Here is a 25,882-nt window from a genome sequence, read left to right as displayed (position 1 = left end):
ATAACTAGAATTCCTTTTTCTGCTTATCCTACAAACTTTCTACTTATCCCACAACCACATTTCAGTACCCAGATCGGTCACTGACCGACATCTAAGAAACCTGGGAACAACGGACTGGAGAGGCACGCAAATATTCCACATCAGGAGGTTATCCAACAACCATACCATAGTGATCGGTCACTGACCGACAGACAAACCACAGAAAAGAAAAACCGGAGATACTTAAAAAACATCAGCAAACGGTTAGCACCTAACCGCAACGAAGATCCCACCAAGAAACCCTTAAGAGCGCGATCGGTCACTGACCGACAAAGGACAAGATAACAGAGCGGCCACGGCAACTACACAAGCATTCATATAAAAGTGAATTTTCTCGCAGCAAACAGATAAGCCCACCTAACAAGAGGAAACCAAAGCGGCATTTATTTAACCGCCAGCAGCTCATATAGAACTGCCACCAGCTTGATCTAGAAACCTAAGCAAATCATTGGCATAGCGGCGTTTATTTAACCGCAATCATCTCACAAAAGTGATATCAAACAAATACACTTCAAGGTACTAATTTGTATACTTATATCACAGTGTGATAAAAATCGCACCAACATACCTCTACATTTGATATATAGTTACCTAAGATAAGATCTCAATTGCACAGCTGAACTTGAAACAAAGTATCCTATATGAACTATACAGCAACTATTGTCTTATCCACTATAATATTGTATTTACAAACATTTTGTTAGAAATTACAACTTGTGATAAACCTATAACTGTATAAATTGCAAGATTTCAATGATATTATTTTAATTTAAATTTTTTATATTTTTTAGAAAATTACGTACATTCTTATAAATAGAGACACCGGTGTCATTTTTTAACCCCTTAATGACCACAATGTACCCTCTATATCACTGGTCGTTAAGGGTTTTTTCAGGACATAAATGCACAAGTCTAGCAAGAACACGCTATTAATGCCCTCCCTCCAGCAGGCTTTGTGGAATAGAGCAGTCTCAACGCTGGTGGCAAGACCGCGCTATAAAACAATCAAGTCCCAAAAAAAGGCCAGCGACATACAGGGTACGTCGCTGGTCCTTAAGGGGTTAAACTTTGAAGGAATTTGTAATAATTTTTGTTTAATTGTACTTTTAGCATCACTAGTATTGGGTAAATTTACCAAAATCAAATAAAGGATCATATTTATTTCTTAAACAAGTTTCGACATCCAATTTTTTTCCGAAAGAGAATATAAAATAGTACTCATCAAAACATTAACATATATTGAGCCCACATATTATCACACATATTTACAGTAAGACACATTGGGAATAGCAACTTGGTTTGCGCCACCTACTACAACTAACTATAACTCTTTAAACTTTGGGATAAAGTTTACTTCAGGTGTGCTAGATTCCCCACCAGTTAGACAGTCTAACCCTACCAAACTTTCTTCTCCAACCTATAGCGTGCATTGTTCCTGTAACTACTGCAGCGTCCTTTTGGTTTGAGGCTCTGGAAGAGGCTTTTCAGGTTGAGACTCCATTAGAGGATATTCTGGATAGAATTAGGGCTCTCAAGCTAGCTAATTCTTTCGTTACAGATGCCGCTTTTCAATTGGCTAAATTAGCGGCGAAGAATTCAGGTTTTGCCATTTTAGCGCGCAGAGCGTTATGGGTTATGGCTTAAGTCCTGGTCGGCCGATGTGTCATCAAAACCTAAGCTTTTAGCCATCCCTTTCAAGGGTAAGACCCTATTCGGGCCTGAACTGAAAGATATAATTTCAGACATCACTGGAGGGAAAGGCCATGCCCTTCCTCAGGATAGGACTAATAAGATGAGAACCAAACAAAATAATTTTCGTTCCTTTCGAAACTTCAAAGGTGGTTCCTCTTCCCCTGCCGCAAAGCAGGAGAGGAATCTTGCTCAATCCAAGTCAGTCTGGAGACCTAACCAGACTTGGAACAAGGGTAAACAGGCCAAGAAGTCCGCTACTGCAACCAAGACAGCATGAAGGGGTAGCCCCCGATCCAGGACCGGATCTAGTAGGGAGCAGACTTTCTCTCTTCACTCAGGCTTGGGCAAGAGACGTTCAGGACTCCTGGGCTTTAGAAATAGTAACCCAGGAGTATCTTCTAGATTTCAAAGATTCTCCCCCAAGGGGGAAATTCCATCTTTCTCAATTGTCTGTAAACCAGACAAAAAGAGAGGCGTTCTTACGCTGTGTAGAAGACCTATATTCCATGGGAGTGATCTGCCCAGTTCCAGAAACAGAACAGGGGCAAGTGTTCTACTCCAATCTGTTTGTGGTTCCCAAAAAAGAGGGAACTTTCAGACCAATTTTGGATCTCAAGATCTTAAACAAATTCCTCAGAGTCCCATCCTTCAAGATGGAGACCATTTTGACTATTTTGCCAATGATCCAGGAGGGTCAATATATGACCACCATGGACTTAAAGGATGCGTATCTACACATTCCTATCCACAAAGATCATCACCAGTTCCTCAGGTTCGCCTTACTGGACAAGCATTACCAGTTTGTGGCTCTTCCTTTCGGGTTGGCCACGGCTCCCAGAATTTTCACAAAGCTGCTAGGGTCAAGGCCGCGGGGCATAGCTGTGGTGCCTTATCTGGACGATATCTTAATCCAGGCGTCAACTTACCAACTAGCCAAGTCTCACATGGACATCGTGTTGGCTTTTCTGAGATCTCACGGGTGGAAGGTGAATGTAAAAAAGAGTTCACTTATCCTTCTCACAAGAGTTCCATTCCTGGGAACTCTGATAGACTCAGTGGACATGAAAATTTTTCTGACGGAGGTCAGGAAATCAAAGATTTTATCCATCTGCCGAGCTCTTCATTCCATTCCTCGGCCGTCAGTGGCTCAGTGTATGGAGGTAATAGGTTTAATGGTAGCGGCAATGGACATAGTTCCGTTTGCTCGCCTGCATCTCAGACCACTGCAACTTTGCATGCTCAAACAGTGGAATGGGGATTATGCAGATTTATCTCCTCAGATAAATCTGGATCAAGAGACCAGAGACTCTCTTCTTTGGTGGTTGTCACAGGATCATCTGTCCAAGGGAATGTGTTTCCGCAGGCCAGCGTGGGTCATAGTGACGACCGACGCCAGCCTATTGGGCTGGGGTGCAGTCTTGAATTCCCTGAAAGCACAGGGATTGTGGACTCAGGAGGAGGCTCTCCTCCCGATAAATATTCTAGAACTGAGAGCGATATTCAACGCGCTTCAGGCGTGGCCTCAGCTGGTGTCGGCCAGATTCATAAGATTCCAGTCTGACAATATCACGACTGTAGAATATATCAATCATCAGGGGGGAACAAAGAGTTCTCTAGCGATGGTAGAAGTTACCAAAATAATTCAATGGGCAGAGACTCACTCTTGCCATCTATCAGCAATCTATATCCCAGAAGTGGAGAACTGGGAAGCAGATTTTCTAAGTCGTCAGACTTTTCATCCGGGCGAGTGGGAACTCCATCCGGAGGTGTTTGCACAATTGATTCAGCAATGGGGCACACCAGAATTGGATCTGATGGCGTCTCGTCAGAACGCCAAACTTCCTTATTACGGGTCCAGGTCAAGGGATCCTCAGGCAGTACTGATAGATGCTCTAGCAGTACCCTGGTCGTTAAACCTGGCTTATATGTTTCCACCATTTCCTCTCCTTCCTCGTTTGATTGCCAGAATCAAACAGCAGAGAGCTTCTGTGATTTTGATAGCACCTGCATGGCCACGCAGGACTTGGTATGCAGATTTGGTGGACATGTCATCTCTTCCACTATGGACTCTGCCTCTGAGACAGGACCTTCTGATTCAAGGTCCGTTCCAGCATCCAAATCTAGTTTCTTTGCGGCTGACTGCTTGGAGATTGAACGCTTGATTTTATCCAGGCGGGGTTTCTCTGAGTCGGTCATAGATACCTTGATTCAGGCTCGAAAGCCTGTCACTAGGAAAATTTATCATAAGATATGGCGTAAATATCTTTATTGGTGCGAATCCAAAGGCTACTCATGGAGTAAGATCAGGATTCCTAGGATTTTGTCCTTTCTCCAAGAAGGATTGGAGAAGGGGTTATCAGCTAGTTCCTTAAAGGGACAGATATCTGCTTTGTTAATTCTACTGCACAAACGTCTGGCAGATGTTCCAGACGTTCAGTCGTTCTGTCAGTCTTTAGTTAGAATCAAGCCTGTGTTTAAATCTGTTGCTCCGCCATGGAGTTTGAATTTAGTTCTTAAAATTCTTCAAGGGGTTCCGTTTGAACCTATGCATTCCATAGATTTTAAGCTTCTATCTTGGAAAGTTCTGTTTTGAGTTGCTATCTCTTCGGCTCAAAGAGTTTCTGAATTATCTGCATTGCAATGCGACTCGCCTTATCTTGTTTTCCATGCTGATAAGGTGGTTTTGCGTACCAAACCTGGATTCCTTCCTAAGGTTGTTACTAATAGGAATATCAATCAGGAAATTGTTGTTCCTTCTCTTTGTCCTAATCCTTCCTCTAAGAAGGAGCATCTGTTGCACAACTTGGACGTAGTTCGTGCTTTGAAGTTTTACTTGCAAGCAACCAAAGATTTCCGTCAAACGACTTCTTTCTTTATTGTCTATTCTGGAAAACGTAGAGGTCAAAAAGCTACGGCTACCTCTCTTTCTTTTTGGCTGAAAAGCATCATCCGTTTGGCATACGGGACTGCTGGACAGCAGCCTCCTGAAAGGATTACAGCTCACTCTACTAGAGCGGTGGCTTCCACATGTGCTTTTAAAAATGATGCTTCTGTTGAACAGATTTGTAAGGCTGCGACTTGGTCTTCGCTTCATACTTTTTCCAAATTTTCCAAATTTGATACTTTTGCTTCTTCGGAGGCTATTTTTGGGAGAAAAGTTCTTCAAGCACTGGTGCCTTCTGTTTAACCATCTGTCTTGTCCCTCCCGTTCATCCGTGTCCTGTAGCTTTGGTATTGTATCCCACAAGTAAAGGATGAATCCGTGGACTCATCTTACCTTTATAGAAGAAAACTAAATTTATGCTTACCTGATAAATTGATTTCTTCTATGGTAAGACGAGTCCACGGCCTGCCCTGTCATTTTAAGACAGATTATATTTTTTTGATTTATACTCAGTCACCTCTGCACCTTGTAGTTTCTCCTTTTTCTTCCTGTACCTTCGGTCGAATGACTGGCGGGTGGAGCTAAGGGAGGAGCTATATAGACAGCTCTGCTGTGGTGCTCTTTGCCACTTCCTGTAGGGAAGGATAATATCCCACAAGTAAAAGATGAATCCTGTGGACTCGTCTTACCATAGAAGAAATCAATTTATCAGGTAAGAATAAATTTAGTTTTTTTCAGTCGGTTTCATCTAGAAACTATGATTGCTCTAGTCTAGATTTTATTCAAATCTCTTCATTGTTCCAAAGAAAGAAGGAACTTTTAGACCAGCTGACTAGCTGTGAAAAAATCAAAATGCACTGAGATAAGAGGCGGCCTTCAAGGGTGTAGAAATTAGCATTTTGGCTTAGGTTTAGCTTTCAACAAAGAATGCAAAGAGAACAAAGCAAATGTTATGATAAAAGTAAAGTGAAAAGTTTTTTAAAGTTGCATGCCCTGTCTGAATCATGAAAATTTAATTTTGACTAGTCTATCCCTTTAAGAATAGAGGTTTCTCAGATTCTGTGATTGAGACTTTGATCCAGGCTCTTAAAGGGACACTGTACCCAAAAATTTTCTTTCATGATTCAGATTGAGCATGAAATTTTATGCAACTTTCTAATTTACTCCTATTATTAAATTGTCTTCATTCTCTTGGTATCTTTATTTAAAATGTAAGTTTAAATGCCGGCCCATTTTTGGTGAACAACCTGGGTTGTCCTTGCTGATTGGTGGATAAATTCATCCACCAATAAAAAATTGCTGTCCAGAGTACTAAACCCAAAAAAAGCATAGATGCCTTCTTTTTCAAATAAAGATAGCAAGAGAACAAAGAAAATTTGATAATAGGAGTAAATTAGAAAGTTGATTAAAATTGCATGCTCTTTCTGAATTACAAAACAAAATTTTTGGGTTCAGTGTCCCTTTAAATTTGTGACAAGAAATATTTACCATAAGGTTTTAAAGGCTTTTATTTCTTGGTGCATGGATCATGGCTTTTCTTGGAATTCTTTTAGAATTCATAAAATTTTGCAGTACTTGCAGGATGGTTTGAACAATGGCCTATCTGCCAGTTCTTTAAAAGGGCAGACTTCTGCGCTTTCAGTTTTGTTTCATAGGAAGATTGCTTTGGCATGGATTAAACTTGTGGCTAAGGCAATTTCTCCTCCCTGGACTATTAACTTGGTGTTAAAGGTTTTGCAGTCTCCTGCATTTGAGCCTATGCATAAAGTGGATATTAAGCTTCATTCTTATAAAATTTTCATCCTTTTGGCTATCTCTTCTGCCAGACGAGTATCTGAATTATCTGCTCTTTCTTTTGATCCTCCTTATCTTATTTTTCCATCATAAGACTGTTTTAAGAACCAAGTTTGAATTTTTACCTAAGATGTTATCTTCGGATAACGTTAGTTTTGAAATTGTTGTCCCTTCTTTATGTCCTAATCCGAAGACTTCTTCAGAGAGGCTTCTTCATAATTTGGATGATATTAAATTATGTTCATGTTACTAAGGATTATAGACAAACTTCTAGTTTGTTCTTTTTGCAGGTTCCAGACGAGTGCAGAAAGCTTCTGCTGTTTCTTTGGCTTCCTGGTTGAAGCTTTTGATTCATTAAGCTTACTTGGAGGTTGGTCTCCACCAACACGGATTATGGCTCATTCCACCAGGTCTGTTGCTACTTCATAGGCTTTCAAGAATAATGCCTCTTTTGATTAAATTTGCAAAGTGGCTACTTGGTCGTCTTTGCATACTTTTACTAAATGCTACCATTTTGATGTTTTTGCAGCCTTTGGTAAGAAAGTCCTCATCTTAATATTTTTGCCAATAGGCTATTTTAAGTGCATGTTTAACTGTGAAATTTCCTGTCATTCTGTGCTTTGTTCAAGTTTTAGACCGGATTATTTCGGTAAATCCATTTTTTTTCTCTTTGAAATCTTGTTTTGGTTCATAAAGTTTTGTAGGACTCTTCTTTTGAGTCTGGGTACTAAGATATGGAGAGTCCACAATGTCATTCAATTACTAGTGGTAAATATCACTCCTGGCTAGCAGGAGGAAGCAAAGAGCACCACAGCAAAGCTGTTAGGTGTCACTCCCCTACCCATAATCCTCTGTCAATGGAGGAGGTGAAGTTTGGTGTCTGAAGAAATGAATTCCTTTTTTGGGTACTTATCCCTGCAAGCAAGGATGTGGGTTTAGCTGAGTCCACATCAATCTCTTCAGTAGAGTAGTGGTAGCTTTTAAGCAGTTAGGAAGTTGTGAGGTAGTCCTTGCTTTGTTTCCTAGCACATTGCTGCCCATGGTACAGAAAGCCAGAGTTGGTTACTCTGTTCTTCCTTTTTCTACAGGTCTATGTAAGGAGTATGTGTCCTTTCACGCCTTGTGAGCGGTCTTCCTGCCGGACAGCTGGACTGCAGGTAAGTTCTTTTGTCTTCTAGGTCTTGGAGACTTGCACTTCAGAAGAATATGTCATATGCAGTAGATGGGGACATTTTTAAAATCCTTTATATAGGATTTTCTTTGGCACTGGGCAGGCACATTATGTATGTTGAGACTAAGGGTTAATCTTCCCTTTATTGGGATGTTTTTTCCTCTTTGGGCTAATTTTGTTGAAATACTTTATTAGTATGTGTGTGGCTTATGTTTTATACAGGGATTTATGTCTAAACTTAAAATTTGTCAGTTTCTTTGCTTTCTTAGCTAGAACAGGCTAACTGACAAACTGCTTGAGTTTGAAACCAGCTGCAGCTACTTGCATCTTATGTTTTAGGCAGAGGGAAACGTGTGCCTTTTACTTGCTGCGTAGTTTTCTCTATCTGCCGGTCATGTGACTTCTCTCTGCTGTCGGATAGTCATTGAATTTCATTCTCTTCAGTGTCAATCTACTATACGATCGTTTTAGTGGTATTAAAAATTATTAAGGTGACAGTGTATTTAAAAAAAATCTACAATTTGGGGAATTTTTTATTTAGTATTATGAACATCGTCCAAGACTGTGTTTTTTGACAAATGCTTGTTATGCCTAGAGGCACAAATTGTTTTGCCTTTGCAATTCTGTGCTGCATGCTTAACTAGAACACTTCAATTTAAAGATAAATTGTTGCCCTCTGAGCCCAATGTCTCTCAGGATGATGCTGTTCAGGCAATGCCACAGCTTTCTCCCCAAGCCTCTATGGCGTCACATACAGTGCCCTGCAGTTCCTCTCAGCCTCCCAGAGGAGTTTATTTGCCTGCAGATTTTGCTGCACAGATATCTTCTGCGGTATCTGCAGCATTATCTGCTTTTCCTATGCTGGGAAAACGCAAGAGGAAAATTAGACATTCAGATAGTAAGGTTTCTGTTCCACCAACTGCTATGCAGGTTGCCCTCCCTCATAAGTCTGATGAGGATAGTAGCCTCTGAGGGTGATATCTCATTTGATACTGAAGTAAACTTCAGATTTAAGCTTGAACACCTTTGTGTACTGTTAAAGGAGGTATTGGCTACTTTGGATGACTCTGATACTTCTGTCGTTGTCAACCCTAAGTAGTCTAGTAAACTTAATAAATACGTTGATATTCCTTCCTCTGTGGAAGTTTTTCCTGTCCTAGACCGTGTGACAGAGATAATTTCACAGGAATGGGAGAAGCCAGGGATTCCTTTCTCCCCGTCTCCCGTATTTAAAAAGAGGTTTCCTTTTGCTGACTCCATTAAAGATTCTTGGCGCACAGTGCCTAAAGTAGAAGGGGCTATTTCTACTCTGGCTAAGAAAACTACGATCCCTATAGAGGATTGCTGCTCCTCTAAAGATCCCATGGACAAAAAGCTAGAAGCTTATTTGAAGATGATGTATGTTAATCAAAGTCTTCAATGGCAACCTGCAGTTTGTATTGCCACAGTAGCAAGTGCGGCATCTTATTGGTGCGATGCCTTGTCTGAATCAATTTTAGTAGAGACTCCGTTGGCGGAGATACAAGATAGGATTAAGGCTCTCAAACTAGCCAATTCCTTTATTTCTGATGCCAATATGCAAGTTATTAGTCTGGGAGCCAAGATGTCTTGCTTCACTGTCCTAGCCCGCAGGGCATTGTGGCTAAAATCTTGGTCAGTTGATGTTACCTCTAAGTCCAAGTTTCTGGCGCTTCCTTACTAGGGTAAGACCTTGTTCGGACTTGGTCTGGCAGAAATAATTTTTGATATTACGGGTGGAAAAGGGTTTTTTCTACCACAAGACGAGAAGAACAGACTCAGGTCGTCAAAGTAATTTTCGTTCCTTTCGTAACTTCAAAGGTCAAAAGTCTAACTCTCCCTCTTCCAAGCAAGAGTAGTCCAAGTCTTCTTGGAAGCCCACTCGGTCTTTGAATAAGGGGAAGCAATCAAAGAAACTCTCAGCTGAGTCTAAGTCAGCATGAAGGGTCGGACCCCCGTCTGGGTTCGTATCAAGTCGGGGGCAGAACGCCAAGCTTCCAAGGTACGATTCAAGGTCAAGAGGTCCTCAGGCCGCTCTGATAGATGCTCTGGAGGTTCCTTGGGATTTCAGTTTAGCATACCTGTTTCCTCCGTTTGCGCTCCTTCCACAAGTTATTGCTCGTATTAAACAAGAGAGAGCATCGGTAATTCTATAGCTCCTGCATGGTCTTGCAGGATCTGGTATACAGACCTAGTGAAGATGTCTTCTCAGCCGCCTTGGTGGTTTCCTCTGAGGAAGGACCTTCTAACTCAGGGTCCATTCCTCCATCCAAATCTCGTTTCTCTGAAGCTGACTGCTTGGAGATCGAACACTTAGTTCTGTCTAAGTGTGGATTTTCTGAGTTGGTCATTGATACCATGATTCAGGCTCGCAAGCCTGTTACTTGAAAATTTTACCATAAGGTATTGCATGAATACCTTTATTTGTGTAAATCTAATGGCTACTCTTGGAGTAGGGTCAGGATTTCTAGAATTTTGTCTTTTCTCCAGGAAGGTCTGGAGGAAGGGTTGTTGGTCAGTTGTCTGAAAGGTCAGATTTCTGCATTATCTATTTTGTTACACAAGCGTCTGGCGGATGTGCCAGATGTTCAATCTTTTTGTCAGGCCCTGGTCAGAATCCTTGGAGCCTTAATCTTGTTAACGTTTTGCAGCAGGCTCGGTTTGAGCTATCCATAGATATTGAGTTGCTATCTTGGAAGGTTTTGTTTCTTATTGCTATCTCTTCTGCTCGGAGGGTTTCAGAACTCTTGACTTTGCAGTGTGATTCGCCTTACCTTATCTTTCATGCGGATGAAATAATTCTTCATACTAAATTGGGGTTTCTTCCTAAAGTGCTTTTGGATAGAAATATTAATCAGGTAATTGTTGTTCCTTCTCTCTGTCCCAATCCTCCTCATAAAGAACGTCTGCTGCACAACTTGAATGTTGTGCGTGCTCTAAAATTCTACCTACAGGCGACTACGTTTTTCACCAGTCTTCTGCCCTGTTTGTTTGTTTCTCAGGAAAGCGTAAGGGTCAGAAGGCTACTTCTACTTCTCTTTCCCTCTGGTTGAGAAGTATGATTTGTTTTGCTTATAAGACTGCTGGACAGCAGCCTCCTAAGAGAATTCCAGCTCATTCCACTAGGGCTGTCTCCTTCTTGGGCTTTCAAAGGTGAAGCTTCTGTGGAACAGCTTTGCAAGGCTGCAACTTGGTTCTCTCTGCATATGTTTTCCAATTTCTACAAATTTGATACTTTTGCCTCGTCTGAGGCCTCTTTTGGGAGAAAGGTTCTTCAAGCGGTGGTGCCTTCTGTTTAGGTCTGCCTGTCTTGTTCTCCCTTCCTGTTCATTCTGTGTCTTCTAGCTTGGGTATTGGTTCCCACTGGTAATGGAATGACATTGTGGACTCTCCATATCTTAAGAAAGAAAACAAAACTTATGCTTACCTGATAAATTTATTTATTTCTGGATATGGAGAGTCCACGGCCCCACCCTTTATTAAGACAGTTATTTTTTACTAAACCTCAGGCACCTCTATACCTTTTGTGTTTATTCTTTTTCCATTTCCCTTCGGTCGAATGACTGGGGATTATGGGTAGGGGAGTGACACTTAATAGCTTTGCTGTAGTGCTATTTGCCTACTCCTGCTGGCCAGGAGTGATATTCCCCACTTGTAATTGAATGATGTTGTAGACGCTCCATATCCGGAAAGAAAGAAATTTATCAGGTAAGCATAAATTTAGTTTTTCTGTTAGCAGTAGAATTTTCTGAATTGTCTCCTTTTTTTCTGAGTTTCTTTATCTGGTTTTTACTCCAAGGTTAGGTATTTTTATGGACCAACTTTGGTTTATTATGCTAACTTTAATTTAGACTTGTAGTTTCTTCTCTTTGTATTAAGCCTCAGAATTTAAAGGAAGGCTTATTTACTATTTTAATTAGATCATTGAAATTCTCTTTTCATGATCAAAGGATTTGGGCTAATTTTTAAATTTGTTCTTTCTCTGAGGTGCTCAAAGGCCAGAAGGCCTCAGCAGTCTCACTAGCGCCTCGACTAAAGTTCTTGATTAACAAGGTTTTCTTGGAAGTGGAAAGTCTTATCCAAGATGCATTGCAGAACATTTTACTAGTTCAGTTTCCACTTCCTATGTTTTTCAAATTTAAAGCTTTTATTAAACAAATGTTCAAGGCAGCAGCAGGGTCATCCTCACATACCTTTTAATAAATTCTACCACTTTCTGCATTTTTGCTTCTTCTGATGTGACGTTTGGTAGGAAAGTTCTCCAGGCAGCAATGTCTAGGAAAGTTAGGTCCCTGCCTTGTTAAAAAAAAAAAAAAAAGTTTGTCCCATGCTAAATTACTTGTGGAGTCCATGATCCAGGAGTAATGGATCGTGGGCTCTCACCACCTTATGAAAATAAAATGTATGCTTGCTTGATAAATTAATTTCTTTCATGGTGGTGAAAGCCCACAAGCCCAGCCCAATTTTAATAAAAAAATATTTTGGCATTTATAGTTTTGTACCTCATTTTCCCTACTTGGTCCTTCCCTACCTTTTATACTACTTCTTATTTGGTTATATGTATAACTAGCATACCAGGGGGGGACTCTTTGAGTTCTGGGAATCTTGTCCTCCTTCTGGTGGCCAGCAGTCGGATACCAGAAGTAATGGATCGTGGACTCTCACACCATGAAAGAAATTAATTTATCAGGTAAGCATAAATTTTGTTTTTATCAGTGTAGTGACATGGTGTTTTGGTTGCAAATACACAAAGTGGTATGTGTTTGGTAAGGAATGTGTTAATTTGGGTTCCCTGATTGAATTACCTGTTTCTATTAATAGTTGATGTACAAAAATTAGTTCTTTTGTCTGCCACTGCAATAAAGGGGCCATAGACAAGCCCCCCCAAAAAAACATAATTACCTCGCAAAGGAAATTATTAAGTATATAGTTTTGGCAAAGAGTGCACCAAGCCTTCAATGGCTTCTTGAGTGGGGACACAATTCCCCCAGAGTTTTTTATTGTGCCACTGATAAGTGACCATGGGGCAAGTATTGTAAAATGTTTCACTGCACACACCCAATCTAATGCATATATGTCTGGTTTTGAAGAACATTTGTTTAGTGATGTTGACTTTGTTGGCACTTTATGAATAAAGGCAAAATATGCACATTTCTTTAATTTTGCTTTATTGTTTACATTTTTACACCAGATATGTTGGACAAGAATATTCTGCTGCACAAGAACGTTTGGAGGATGACATGAAAGAATTTTATAGTAAAAGTTCGTTATCTGTACCTGTCAGTTCTTTAAAAACTAAACAGCTTGTGGCTGTACGTGCAGAGGAGGATGCATGGCTGCGTGCTCAGATATCTTCATTTGAGGGCAACAAAATAAAAGTAAGGACTCTCTCATTTTTTTATTTACTTTTAATTTTACAACTCCTGCTGATAACTGTGCACTCCAAATTAGAAACATTCTAAAAGGCTTTCAAAAATCACCATTATAGTATTTGCTGCAAAGAAGTCTAAATTGTCAAATAGAACTCTTTTAAAAGGGACATGAAACAGAACATTTTTCTTGTAGCATATCATTTTAAACAACTTTTCAGTTTACGTCTATTATCAAATTTGTTTAATTCTCTTGGAATTCTTTGTTGAAGGAGCAGCAATGTACTGCTAGGAGCTAGCTGGACACATTGGATGAGACAATGACAAGATGCATATATGTGCAGCCACGAATTAGCAGTTGGCTCCCAGTAGTGCAGTGCTTGACGAATATGTTCAAAATTTAGGAGCCAGTAAGAATATTTAGGAGCCAGGCATATTTTTAGGAGCCAGACAGTTGGATTTGTATATAGATATATGGAGAATAACCCACAAAGTTAGGAGAGGGGCAGGGGTAAAATTCTAGGAGCCAGTGGCTCCCAGGATCCTGGGTTTGTCGAGCCCTGCAGTAGTGTATTCTACCCATGTATTTTTTTTTAACAAAGGATACCAAGATAATGGCACAAATTATTTGAGGTAAATTGGAAAGTTGTTCAAAATTGCGTGCCCTATCTCAATCATGAAAGTTTAATTTTAACTTTACGCTCCCTTTTTAGAATGTATTGTTATTTATACAGAAGAGTCACAAAGTTATTGATTCAAAGAGTAACTAAAAGAATTTGCTTAAAAAAACGATTTTAATTTTCTACTCAGCTCTTCTAAACATCAAACGCCCACATTTCTCTACTAGTAACATAAAGGTTTTCCATCTTAATATGAGGAGAGTCTACGGCTTCATTCCTTGCGGTAATACAGAACCTGGCCACCAGAAGGAGGCAAAGACACCCCAGCCGAAGGCTTAAATACCTTCCCCACTCCCCTCATCCCCCAGTCATTATGGTATGGGACATTGACGAATGTTGGGGTCTGGAGATGCAGGGAGATTCTTTCTGCGAAACCTTCCAGACTCGTATTAACAGCTCCTAAGCAATCAGTGTTGACGAGTTTCACTGCCTGCTTCTGTCACTCAAGTCCATGTCAGGCGCTATTCTACAAGACTGTGAGAGGATCCCAGGCGCCTACCCTAAGGAGGCTAGGTATGAATAATCAGATGTACCAGTGTGGCTAAAAAGTATGTAATTTAATCAACGGTACAGCGAGATTAAGAACAATAAATACAAAGTAAAAACAAGTTATTCGGATAAGTTGCTACTTATCCGAATACGTTGACCTGAATCTACAGAGATATGTTCGACAACTACCTTCTCACCTCAAAGACTCTACTCAAGTTTTAAATCTACTGGAAGATATAATGTGGGAAGAAGGCTACATTTTAGCCACCTGTGACGTGACTTCATTATATACCTGTATCCCACACCAAGAAGGATTAGAAGGGGTCGAATATTTCATCAAGAAGGACAACGAAGTCCCAGAAGAACAAAGGAACTTCATCCTGGACAGTATCCAATATATACTGAGTCATAATTATTTCTGTAATAATGGCCATTATTACCAACAAATTTGTGGAACAGCAATGGGGACCAGGTTCGCGCCAAGCTATGCTAACCTATATATGGGAAAATGGGAGCATATCTTTTGGGAATCTTGCCCAGCTAGCGCGGACCTGGTCCTCTACCGTCGTTACATCGACGATATATTAATTATTTGGAAGGGGACACAATCGGATCTAGATTTTACTTTTGAAATTATGAACAGAAACCCAAACAATTTACGTTTCACGTATGTCAGTAGTACGACTGAAATAATCTTCCTTGACTTGAAAATTGAAGTCATAAATGGTAAGTTTGAAACCTCGACACATTTTAAAGAGGTAGACAGCAACAATTATATACACATGACAAGTTGCCACCATTCCAATTGGAAAAACAACATTCCAAAAGGACAACTTTTGAGGATGAGAAAAAAAAATAATTGTTCCACTAAAGACAAATGGGAAGAACAGGCATCAACAATTAAAACCAAATTTCTGGAGAGAGGGTACAATGAGACAAAACTAGATCAGAAAATCCAAGAAGTCAGAATGATCGATAGAACTAAACTCACAAATTATAAAAAACCTAAAACCACGACGAATGAAGAGTTTCTCAACATCCCTATGATCAGAGTACAGTGATAATAAAAATATCATTGAAAACATATTCAGAAAACACTGGGGTATATTGAAAGATGACGATCTAATAGGCGAAAAATTACCTATACAACCAAGGTTTATCTATAGGAAAACCAGCAATTTAAAAAACAGAATAGCCCCAAGTATACCTAAGAAAAAGACCTCTGGAGTTAAAAACGTGTTCGGAAAAGAAATAAAAGGGTTTTTCCCATGTATATCATGTAAGTCCTGTAAGCAAGGCATAAAGGCAGCATCCTTCATCTGTCACAATACCAAAGAAACACATAAAATTAATGATCTAATCAGATGCCAAGACAAAGGCATTATTTACATGCTCCAATGCTCATGTGGCCTACAATATGTAGGCCAAACATCCAGAACCTTGAAGGACAGGATGCGAGAACACCTGCTACTCATTGAAAAATTGAACACGGACACAGCCCTTTATAAAGACTTTGCTGATAAACATAAAGGGAATATTAAAGAACTCACTTTTCTAGGGATACAAAAGATCAAAAAGGATTGGAGAGGAGGTCATTATGAAAAGAGACTCCTCACAGCAGAATCCAGGTGGATCTTTAACCTAGATTGTCTGTACCCAAGAGGTCTCAACAACAAAGAAGATTTATCGCATCTCTTCAATATGGTCTGATCATTCACACATTTCCTGTTTATGAACATAGGTTCCTCTAACATGAAAGGAATCAATCGCCATTAACCAAGTATTCTCTCTCTTAAATGACGCCTCATCATTCAAGCCTTGACAGATACTCGAACCAAGTATTCTCTCTTTTAAATTTCACCCCAACATCTAAGCCTTGATAGACACTCGAAACATGATTCTAATTAAGAGCAGTCAGATTCTCTCTTTTACTAGGGTCATACACATTAGACCTTAGTCTCCATCTATGTCCCCCAATGACTCACTAGATCCTTAAGTTCCCAAAGCTTAAAATACAGGGCTAGAAGCCGGCCAAGAATTTGACTTAATGATATAGTCATAAACTATTTCTACACCAAACCTTAGCTCCCCTCTAAGTTCCTCCATTACATTACATTACTAGAAGTCTCAGTATCTATGCTAGCTCTTAAAAAGATACTTTAGCCATTACCTATATACTACAACTATATAGGCCAAACTAGCGACAGCTTAGATATTACCTATATATAACAACTGCAGAGGCCAAACCAGCGAAAGTTGGATGTGGCAAACACAACATAAAAACCTGATGTGGAAGTATCTACCTGCACCTTTCGATACAATCATCCTAATTAAAATTTTAAAATAAAGTAGGAATCAAAATGTCACATCCCCTACTATGCCATAATCATCAACGGGCACCCAGATGTTCTCCTCTAAAAAGTTTTATAGTTCTTTTGGAAAAAGAGACTTTTAAAATTTGGAATTTTGAATCTTAAATTTTAAAACTTCAAAATTTGAAGATTTTTAAATACTAGACCTTAAAGATCATATAGATGTCGAGAAAATCAACATAAGGTTAATCTCCATCCTCACACTACCATACACAGAGTGAAGATTCACACACTGAAATAGCCTTTATAAATAAAGGCGTTTTTTAGACAGGAAAAGCTAGGCTAAAGCAAAAAACAGGATATAATTCCCTCTTGGTTTTGGCCAGCAAATAACTGATTTATCCTAGAATAACCAACTATATTCCCAAACTGTTTCCTTGTTAGCCTGGATCACCATGCATTTGGAAAACCAAGTCCCCAGAGAAGGGCCATCGCCTCCCTCATTCCTCCACTCCTTTTATTTTTAAGCATCTCACTAAAGTGATTTCTCATATTATAAATACCACATATCGTAAGAAGACTCATTCCTCCCTACTTTAAAACTACATTTAGTGAAGTATAACACTAGTCGATATCCTCAAAATTCTGTAAGACCAAATATAATTGTTGGTCACGAAATTCGCATATGTAACCAATACCTTTACACACAGATATAAGACTAATCAAGATATTCCCAGTTGATGATTGCCAAAAAATCTGAAATATATTCTTTAAGCAACAAACTTCTATACAAGAAATGTTTCTAAACTGGAAACGTATCACATAGCACTATTCCTACCAATTTTTCATTCAGGAACTTCGTAAAAATATTAGACAATCATGTCCGCTGTCAAAATAAGCTGTAACTTCGAAATCCAATTAGATTCAGAGAGTACTCACACACCTCTAACTAGGGCCTATAGCATAGCCCGAACTAACACCAATAAGACAGTAGGGATATGAAACACACCTCTCTCCGATCCAATCTAAGGCGCATACCCTAGGTCGTGACGTCACGACCAATCAGGTCGGTCCGATCACGGACCTAGTTTTAGTACTCAATTGGAATTAGAATAAAATTGACACCATTATCAACCAGTATTTAGTAAATAAAAACCTCCCTAATCGTAATTTCACTCGTAATTGAACCTACGATCTAAATTATCTGATCGTATAAATTACCCGGACCGGAAGTGACGTCACTATGTTCACGGAGTACATAGGAGAGGTAAACAAAAACACCTAACTATGAGGATTAAACTGAGGAAACATCCCCATTTCTTCTGTTATGTGTGATCAGTCCACGGGTCATCATTACTTCTGGGATATAACTCCTCCCCAACAGGAAATGCAAGAGGATTCACCCAGCAGAGCTGCATATAGCTCCTCCCCTCCACGTCAGTCCCAGTCATTCTCTTGCACCCAACGACTAGATAGGATGTGTGAGAGGACTATGGTGATTATACTTAGTTTTTATGACTTCAATCAAAAGTTTGTTATTTTAAAATAGCACCGGAGCGTGTTATTACTTCTCTGGCAGAGTTTGAGGAAGAATCTGTCAGAGTTTTTTACTATGATTTTAACCGGAGTAGTTAAGATCATATTGCTGTTCTCGGCCATCTGAGGGAGGTAAAGGCTTCAGATCAGGGGACAGCGGGCAGATGAATCTGCATTGAGGTATGTAGCAGTTTTTATTTTCTGAATGGAATTGATGAGAAAATCCTGCCATACCGTTAAAATGACATGTATGTATACACTTCAGTATTCTGGGGATGGTATTTCACCGGAACTACTCTGTTAAAGGTCACTAATCCTTTTTAATAACTATTTATCATGTTAAACGTTTTTGCTGGAATGTAGAATCGTTTACATTGCTGAGGTACTGTGTGAATAAATATTTGGGCATTATTTTCCACTTGGCAGTTTTTTTGCTTTAATTGTGACAGTTTCGTTTCTCTTCACTGCTGTGTGGGAGAGGGAGGGGCTGTTTTTGGCGCTCTTTGCTACGCATCAAAAAATACCAGTCAGTTACTTTTATATTTCCTGCATGATCCGGTTCATCTCTGATAGATCTCAGGGGTCTTCAAACTTCTTTGAAGGGAGGTAAATTCTCTCAGCAGAGCTGTGAGAATTCTTATAGTGACTGTGAATAAAAACGTTGATTTGTATTTTTTATGTCAAATTTAATTATTGTTATTTTACTAATGGGAACAAACCTTTGCTAAAAGTTTTGTTGTTTTAAAGTTTGATGCTATAACTGTTTTTCAGTTCATTATTTCAACTGTCATTTAATCGTTAGTACCTCTTTGAGGCACAGTACGTTTTTTGCTAAAAAAGATTATAACCAAGTTGTAAGTTTTTTGCTAGTGTGTTAAACATGTCTGACTCAGAGGAAGATATCTGTGTCATTTGTTCCAATGCCAAGGTGGAGCCCAATAGAAATTTATGTACTAACTGTATTGATGCTACTTTAAATAAAAGTCAATCTGTACAATGTGAACAAATTTCACCAAACAGCGAGGGGAGAGTTATGCCGACTAACTCGCCTCACGCGGCAGTACCTGCATCTCCCGCCCGGGAGGTGCGTGATATTTTGGCGCCTAGTACATCTGGGCGGCCATTACAGATAACATTACAAGATATGGCCACTGTTATGACTGAAGTTTTGTCTAAATTACCAGAACTAAGAGGCAAGCGTGATCACTCTGGGGTGAGAACAGAGTGCGCTGACAATGCTAGGACCATGTCTGATACTGCGTCACAGCTCGCAGAGCATGAGGACGGAGAGCTTCATTCTGTGGGTGACGTTTCTGATCCAAACAGATTGGACTCAGATATTTCAAATTTTAAATTTAAATTGGAGAACCTCCGTGTATTACTAGGGGAGGTCTTAGCAGCTCTCAACGATTGTAACACCGTTGCAATACCAGAGAAACTGTGTAGGTTGGATAAATACTTTGCGGTACCGGCGAGTACTGACGTTTTTCCTATACCTAAGAGACTAACTGAAATTGTTACTAAGGAGTGGGATAGACCCGGTGTGCCGTTCTCACCCCCTCCAATATTTAGAAAGATGTTTCCAATAGACGCCACCACTCGGGACTTATGGCAAACGGTCCCCAAGGTGGAGGGAGCAGTTTCTACTTTAGCTAAGCGTACCACTATCCCGGTGGAGGATAGCTGTGCTTTCTCAGATCCAATGGATAAAAAATTAGAGGGTTACCTTAAGAAAATGTTTGTTCAACAAGGTTTTATATTACAACCCCTTGCATGTATCGCGCCGATTACGGCTGCGGCAGCATTTTGGATTGAGTCGCTTGAAGAGAACCTTAGTTCATCTACGCTAGACGACATTACGGACAGGCTTAGAGTCCTTAAACTAGCTAATTCCTTCATTTCGGAGGCCGTAGTACATTTAACCAAACTTACGGCTAAGAACTCAGGATTCGCCATACAGGCACGTAGGGCGCTGTGGCTAAAATCCTGGTCAGCTGATGTTACTTCTAAGTCCAAATTACTTAATATACCTTTCAAGGGGCAGTCTTTATTTGGGCCCGGTTTGAAAGAGATTATCGCTGACATTACAGGAGGTAAGGGCCACGCCCTACCTCAAGACAAAGCCAAAGCTAAGGCTAGACAGTCTAATTTTCGTCCCTTTCGGAACTTCAAAACAGGAGCAGCATCAACCTCCACTGCACCAAAACAGGAAGGAGCTGTTGCTCGTTACAGGCAAGGCTGGAAGCCTAACCAGTCCTGGAACAAGAGCAAGCAGGCCAGGAAACCTGCTGCTGCCCCAAAGACAGCATGAACCGAGAGCCCCCGATCCGGGACCGGATCTAGTGGGGGGCAGACTCTCTCTCTTCGCCCAGGCCTGGGCAAGAGATGTTCAGGATCCCTGGGCACTAGAGATCATATCTCAGGGATACCTTCTAGACTTCAAATTATCTCCCCCAAGAGGGAGATTTCATCTGTCAAGGTTGTCAACAAACCAGATAAAGAAAGAAGCGTTTCTACGCTGCGTACAAGATCTGTTAATAATGGGAGTGATCCATCCGGTTCCGCGGTCGGAACAAGGACAAGGGTTCTACTCAAACCTGTTTGTGGTTCCCAAAAAAGAGGGAACTTTCAGGCCAATCTTAGATTTAAAGATTCTAAACAAATTCCTAAGAGTTCCATCGTTCAAAATGGAAACTATTCGGACAATCTTACCCATGATCCAAGAGGGTCAGTACATGACCACAGTGGATTTAAAGGATGCTTACCTTCACATACCGATCCACAAAGATCATCACCGGTATCTAAGGTTTGCCTTCTTAGACAGGCACTACCAGTTTGTAGCTCTTCCATTCGGATTGGCTACGGCTCCAAGAATCTTCACAAAGGTTCTGGGTGCCCTTCTGGCGGTACTAAGACCGCGAGGGATTTCGGTAGCTCCATACCTAGACGACATTCTAATACAAGCTTCAAGCTTTCAAACTGCCAAGTCTCATACAGAGTTAGTTCTGGCATTTCTAAGGTCGCATGGATGGAAAGTGAACGAAAAGAAGAGTTCTCTTTTTCCTCTCACAAGAGTTCCATTCTTGGGGACTCTTATAGATTCTGTAGAAATGAAGATTTACCTGACAGAGGACAGGTTAACAAAGCTTCAAAATGCATGCCGTGTCCTTCATTCCATTCAACACCCGTCAGTAGCTCAATGCATGGAGGTGATCGGCTTAATGGTAGCGGCAATGGACATAGTACCTTTTGCACGCCTACACCTCAGACCTCTGCAATTATGCATGCTAAGTCAGTGGAATGGGGATTACTCAGATTTGTCCCCTACTCTGAATCTGAATCAAGAGACCAGAAATTCTCTTCTATGGTGGCTTCATCGGCCACACCTGTCCAGGGGGATGCCATTCAGCAGGCCAGACTGGACAATTGTAACAACAGACGCCAGCCTACTAGGTTGGGGCGCTGTCTGGAATTCTCTGAAGGCTCAGGGACTATGGAATCAGGAGGAGAGTCTCCTTCCAATAAACATTCTGGAATTGAGAGCAGTTCTCAATGCCCTTCTAGCTTGGCCCCAATTAACAACTCGGGGGTTCATCAGGTTTCAGTCGGACAACATCACGACTGTAGCTTACATCAACCATCAGGGAGGGACAAGAAGCTCCCTAGCAATGGTGGAAGTATCAAAGATAATTCGCTGGGCAGAGTCTCACTCTTGCCACCTGTCAGCAATCCACATCCCGGGAGTGGAGAACTGGGAGGCGGATTTCTTGAGTCGCCAGACTTTTCATCCGGGGGAGTGGGAACTTCATCCGGAGGTCTTTGCCCAAATACTTCGACGTTGGGGCAAACCAGAGATAGATCTCATGGCGTCTCGCCAGAACGCCAAACTTCCTCGCTACGGGTCCAGATCCAGGGATCCGGGAGCGGTTCTGATAGATGCTTTGACAGCACCTTGGAACTTCGGGATGGCTTATGTGTTTCCACCCTTTCCGCTGCTTCCTCGATTGATTGCCAAAATCAAACAGGAGAGAGCATCAGTGATTCTAATAGCGCCTGCATGGCCACGCAGGACTTGGTATGCAGATCTAGTGGACATGTCATCCTGTCCGCCTTGGTCTCTACCTCTAAGACAGGACCTTCTGATTCAGGGTCCATTCAAACATCAAAATCTAACTTCTCTGAAGCTGACTGCTTGGAAATTGAACGTTTGATTTTATCAAAACGTGGTTTTTCTGAGTCGGTTATTGATACCCTGATACAGGCTAGGAAGCCTGTTACCAGAAAGATTTACCATAAAATATGGCGTAAATACCTATACTGGTGCGAATCCAAACATTACTCCTGGAGTAAGGTTAGGATCTCTAGGATATTGTCTTTTCTACAAGAAGGGTTAGAAAAGGGTTTATCAGCTAGTTCATTAAAGGGACAGATTTCAGCTCTGTCCATCTTGTTACACAGACGTCTGTCAGAAAATCCAGACGTCCAGGCTTTTTGTCAGGCTTTAGCTAGGATCAAGCCTGTGTTTAAAGCTGTTGCTCCGCCATGGAGTTTAAACTTAGTTCTTAACGTTTTACAGGGTGTTCCATTTGAACCCCTTCATTCCATTGATATAAAATTGTTATCTTGGAAAGTTCTGTTTTTAATGGCTATTTCCTCGGCTCGAAGAGTCTCTGAGTTATCAGCCTTACATTGTGATTCTCCTTATCTGATTTTTCACTCAGACAAGGTAGTTCTGCGTACTAAACCTGGGTTCTTACCTAAGGTGGTCACTAACAGGAATATCAATCAAGAGATTGTTGTTCCATCCTTGTGTCCAAATCCTTCTTCAAAGAAGGAACGTCTTCTACACAATCTGGATGTAGTTCGTGCCCTCAAGTTCTACTTGCAGGCAACTAAAGATTTTCGCCAAACTTCTTCCCTGTTTGTCGTTTATTCTGGACAGAGGAGAGGTCAAAAAGCTTCTGCTACCTCTCTCTCTTTTTGGCTTCGTAGCATAATACGTTTAGCCTATGAGACTGCTGGTCAGCAGCCTCCTGAAAGAATTACAGCTCACTCCACTAGAGCTGTGGCTTCCACTTGGGCCTTTAAGAATGAGGCCTCTGTTGAACAGATTTGCAAGGCTGCAACTTGGTCTTCGCTTCATACTTTTTCCAAATTTTACAAATTTGACACTTTTGCTTCTTCGGAGGCTATTTTTGGGAGAAAGGTTCTTCAGGCAGTGGTTCCTTCTATATAATGAGCCTGCCTATCCCTCCCGTCATCCGTGTACTTTTGCTTTGGTATTGGTATCCCAGAAGTAATGATGACCCGTGGACTGATCACACATAACAGAAGAAAACATAATTTATGCTTACCTGATAAATTCCTTTCTTCTGTTGTGTGATCAGTCCACGGCCCGCCCTGTTTTAAGGCAGGTAAATATCTTTTAAATTATACTCCAGTCACCACTTCACCCTTGGTTACTCCTTTCTCGTTGATTCTTGGTCGAATGACTGGGACTGACGTGGAGGGGAGGAGCTATATGCAGCTCTGCTGGGTGAATCCTCTTGCATTTCCTGTTGGGGAGGAGTTATATCCCAGAAGTAATGATGACCCGTGGACTGATCACACAACAGAAGAAAGGAATTTATCAGGTAAGCATAAATTATGTTATATTCTATTATATTTTATTACACATACAAAATCATATTTAACTTTAAAGAGTTGAAAAATAGTTTGTCAAAAAGTATTGAATTTCGGAAAACCGGAAGTAAACAGTGCACAATATCCGGTGAAGGACCCTATATAAGGCCACCTTTAGCATTTACAAACCAGTCTTGAGAAAGGCCTAGCACGGGCCGAAACGCGTTGACCAGCACTGGTAAGCCTTATTCTATTGTTTACTATTTATTTAGGACAATCTACACTATATTCTATTTTTGCTTTTTTCCACAGGTGGATCGTGTTTTCCGCCTTTTTTGTTATTGTTGTATTGCTTTTACACAGACTACCAAGTACCACTATATTAGGTTTGAAGATTGTTGGAACATTTAAAATAATTTTTAAATAATTTTTGTTGTTTTTTATTATTTTTCATTTTTTCACTCTTTGGATTTTGGTTTTTCATTTTTTGGATACACATATATATTTTTTTATTTTTGGATTTCCATACATCACTCCTTGTTGTGGAGTTTCAATACTAAGGATTAGCTACAACTGCACCAATTTGCTACTCATTTGATACACGGATCATCTGTTATTATTTTTAGACTTTTTTTGTCGCTGATTTAGGCTTTCAACCACCACCGGATCACATAGACTTTTATTTTTATTTTTATTTTGAATAACACATTGACTTTTTATAACGGTATTTGCACAACTTTTATGCCCTTTTATCTGTTTGGAATTTAGATTTTTAGGAATTACTTCACTGTTTAATCTACCAAGATCACTATTAGAAGTTAAGAGATTTGTACCACATATTGGCTTTGTTCTATATCTTGCTGGAATCAATTACGTATTGTGATTATTGTTTTTATATTTTTTATTAATCTGTTATATAGTATTTCTTATCATGGATCCATGAAGCTTGTTCTGTAACTTGTTTTTACTTTGTATTTATTGTTCTTAATCTCGCTGTACCGTTGATTAAATTACATACTTTTTAGCCACACTGGTACATCTGATTATTCATACCTAGCCTCCTTAGGGTAGGCGTCTGGGATCCTCTCACATTCTTTAGTATCTCACACTGGGTAACAGCTAGGAGTCACCCACCCCCAGGCCCATAGGTTCTCATCAGGCGCTGAGGTCTATCTTCTAAATCCTATTCTACAAGACTGTCAAACTTGAGAAGCTGTGTGACTGTTCCACAGCAGAGATTCCGGTAAGATCGTTTCTAGGGATGCACCGAAATTTCGGTAACTGAAATTTTCGGCCGAAAATGGGCCTATCCTATTTCGTCCAAAAGAGAGGCAAACTGGCCGAAAATTGCATGCTATATTTGTGCCACACTTACGCTCGCTGGCCGCCGCTAACCGCATCCACCCACACCTAAATTTAGACCGGTGCAGCTAGAGGCTTTCTAGGCCATTAGGTTAGTAAACTACATTTCCCACAATGCCACTCACGCACGAACAGCACAGCCTCCTCCCTCCCTTCCTATCTAGAGGGGTGGTTCTTTCTGAAGAAAATGCAGTGCGTGCACTTCCTGAAAGGCTCCGGTAGTCTGTTGATTTAGTGATGACCTTAGTGTGGAGGAAGAGTTGCTCTGGTTCAGGTTCAGCTCTGTTAGAGACAACGGAGGTTTGATTTACAGCAGCCTAAAACGGAGCAAACCCCCCTCTACCTTCCCGCACTACAAAGCTGTAAATCAAACCTCTGTTGTCTCTAAGGGAGCTGAACTGCTGAACCGGAGCAACTCTTCTTCCAGACTAACAGCAGGTTAACCCTCTTCCTCCACACTAAGCAGCAGCAGTTAACCCTGTGGCAACAAAAACAGCAATACTCTGTAGTCCTCAAAGTCCCATAGGCAGGATAATAACATACGTGGAAACCTTCCTGACTTAATTTTAGTTAGCTGACATGGGAACTGAAATTGCAGAATACTACTAATGCTTCTTTTAAGGATCCGCTATTTTTTATGTTTTGTTAGAGAGCATAAGTATTTATCAGATGTTAAACTATTAGAACTTTCATTGACATAAGTGCCTTAAACAGAGAGCTGTCATTCACATACTGTATGTGAATGACAGCTCTCTGTATAAAGCACTTATGTTACCGTCTTCTCTCTGTATAAAACACTTCTGTAAATTACAGCTCTGTATAAGGCTTTTCTGTGAATGACAACTATCTGTTTATTCCTCTTCTGTGAATGACAGCTCTCTGTATAATGCACTGCTGTTTATGACATCCTTCTC

General features: G+C 40.5%; 1 protein-coding gene across 1 annotated transcript in view; it reads left to right on the top strand.

Annotated features, from left to right (window-relative positions):
- The window catches only part of TDRD7 (tudor domain containing 7), a 477,879-nt gene that overhangs the window by 223,238 nt on the left and 228,759 nt on the right, over window positions 1-25,882 (top strand). The window contains exon 8 of the mRNA XM_053700014.1: window positions 12,790-12,976. Coding sequence (XP_053555989.1) covers window positions 12,790-12,976 — 187 coding nt within the window. The remainder of the gene's footprint in view (window positions 1-12,789; window positions 12,977-25,882) is intronic.

Source organism: Bombina bombina, chromosome 2 (genome assembly GCF_027579735.1).
Source record: "Bombina bombina isolate aBomBom1 chromosome 2, aBomBom1.pri, whole genome shotgun sequence".
Classification (NCBI taxonomy): Eukaryota; Metazoa; Chordata; class Amphibia; order Anura; family Bombinatoridae; genus Bombina; species Bombina bombina.
This window is presented reverse-complemented; position numbering and strand designations above follow the sequence as displayed.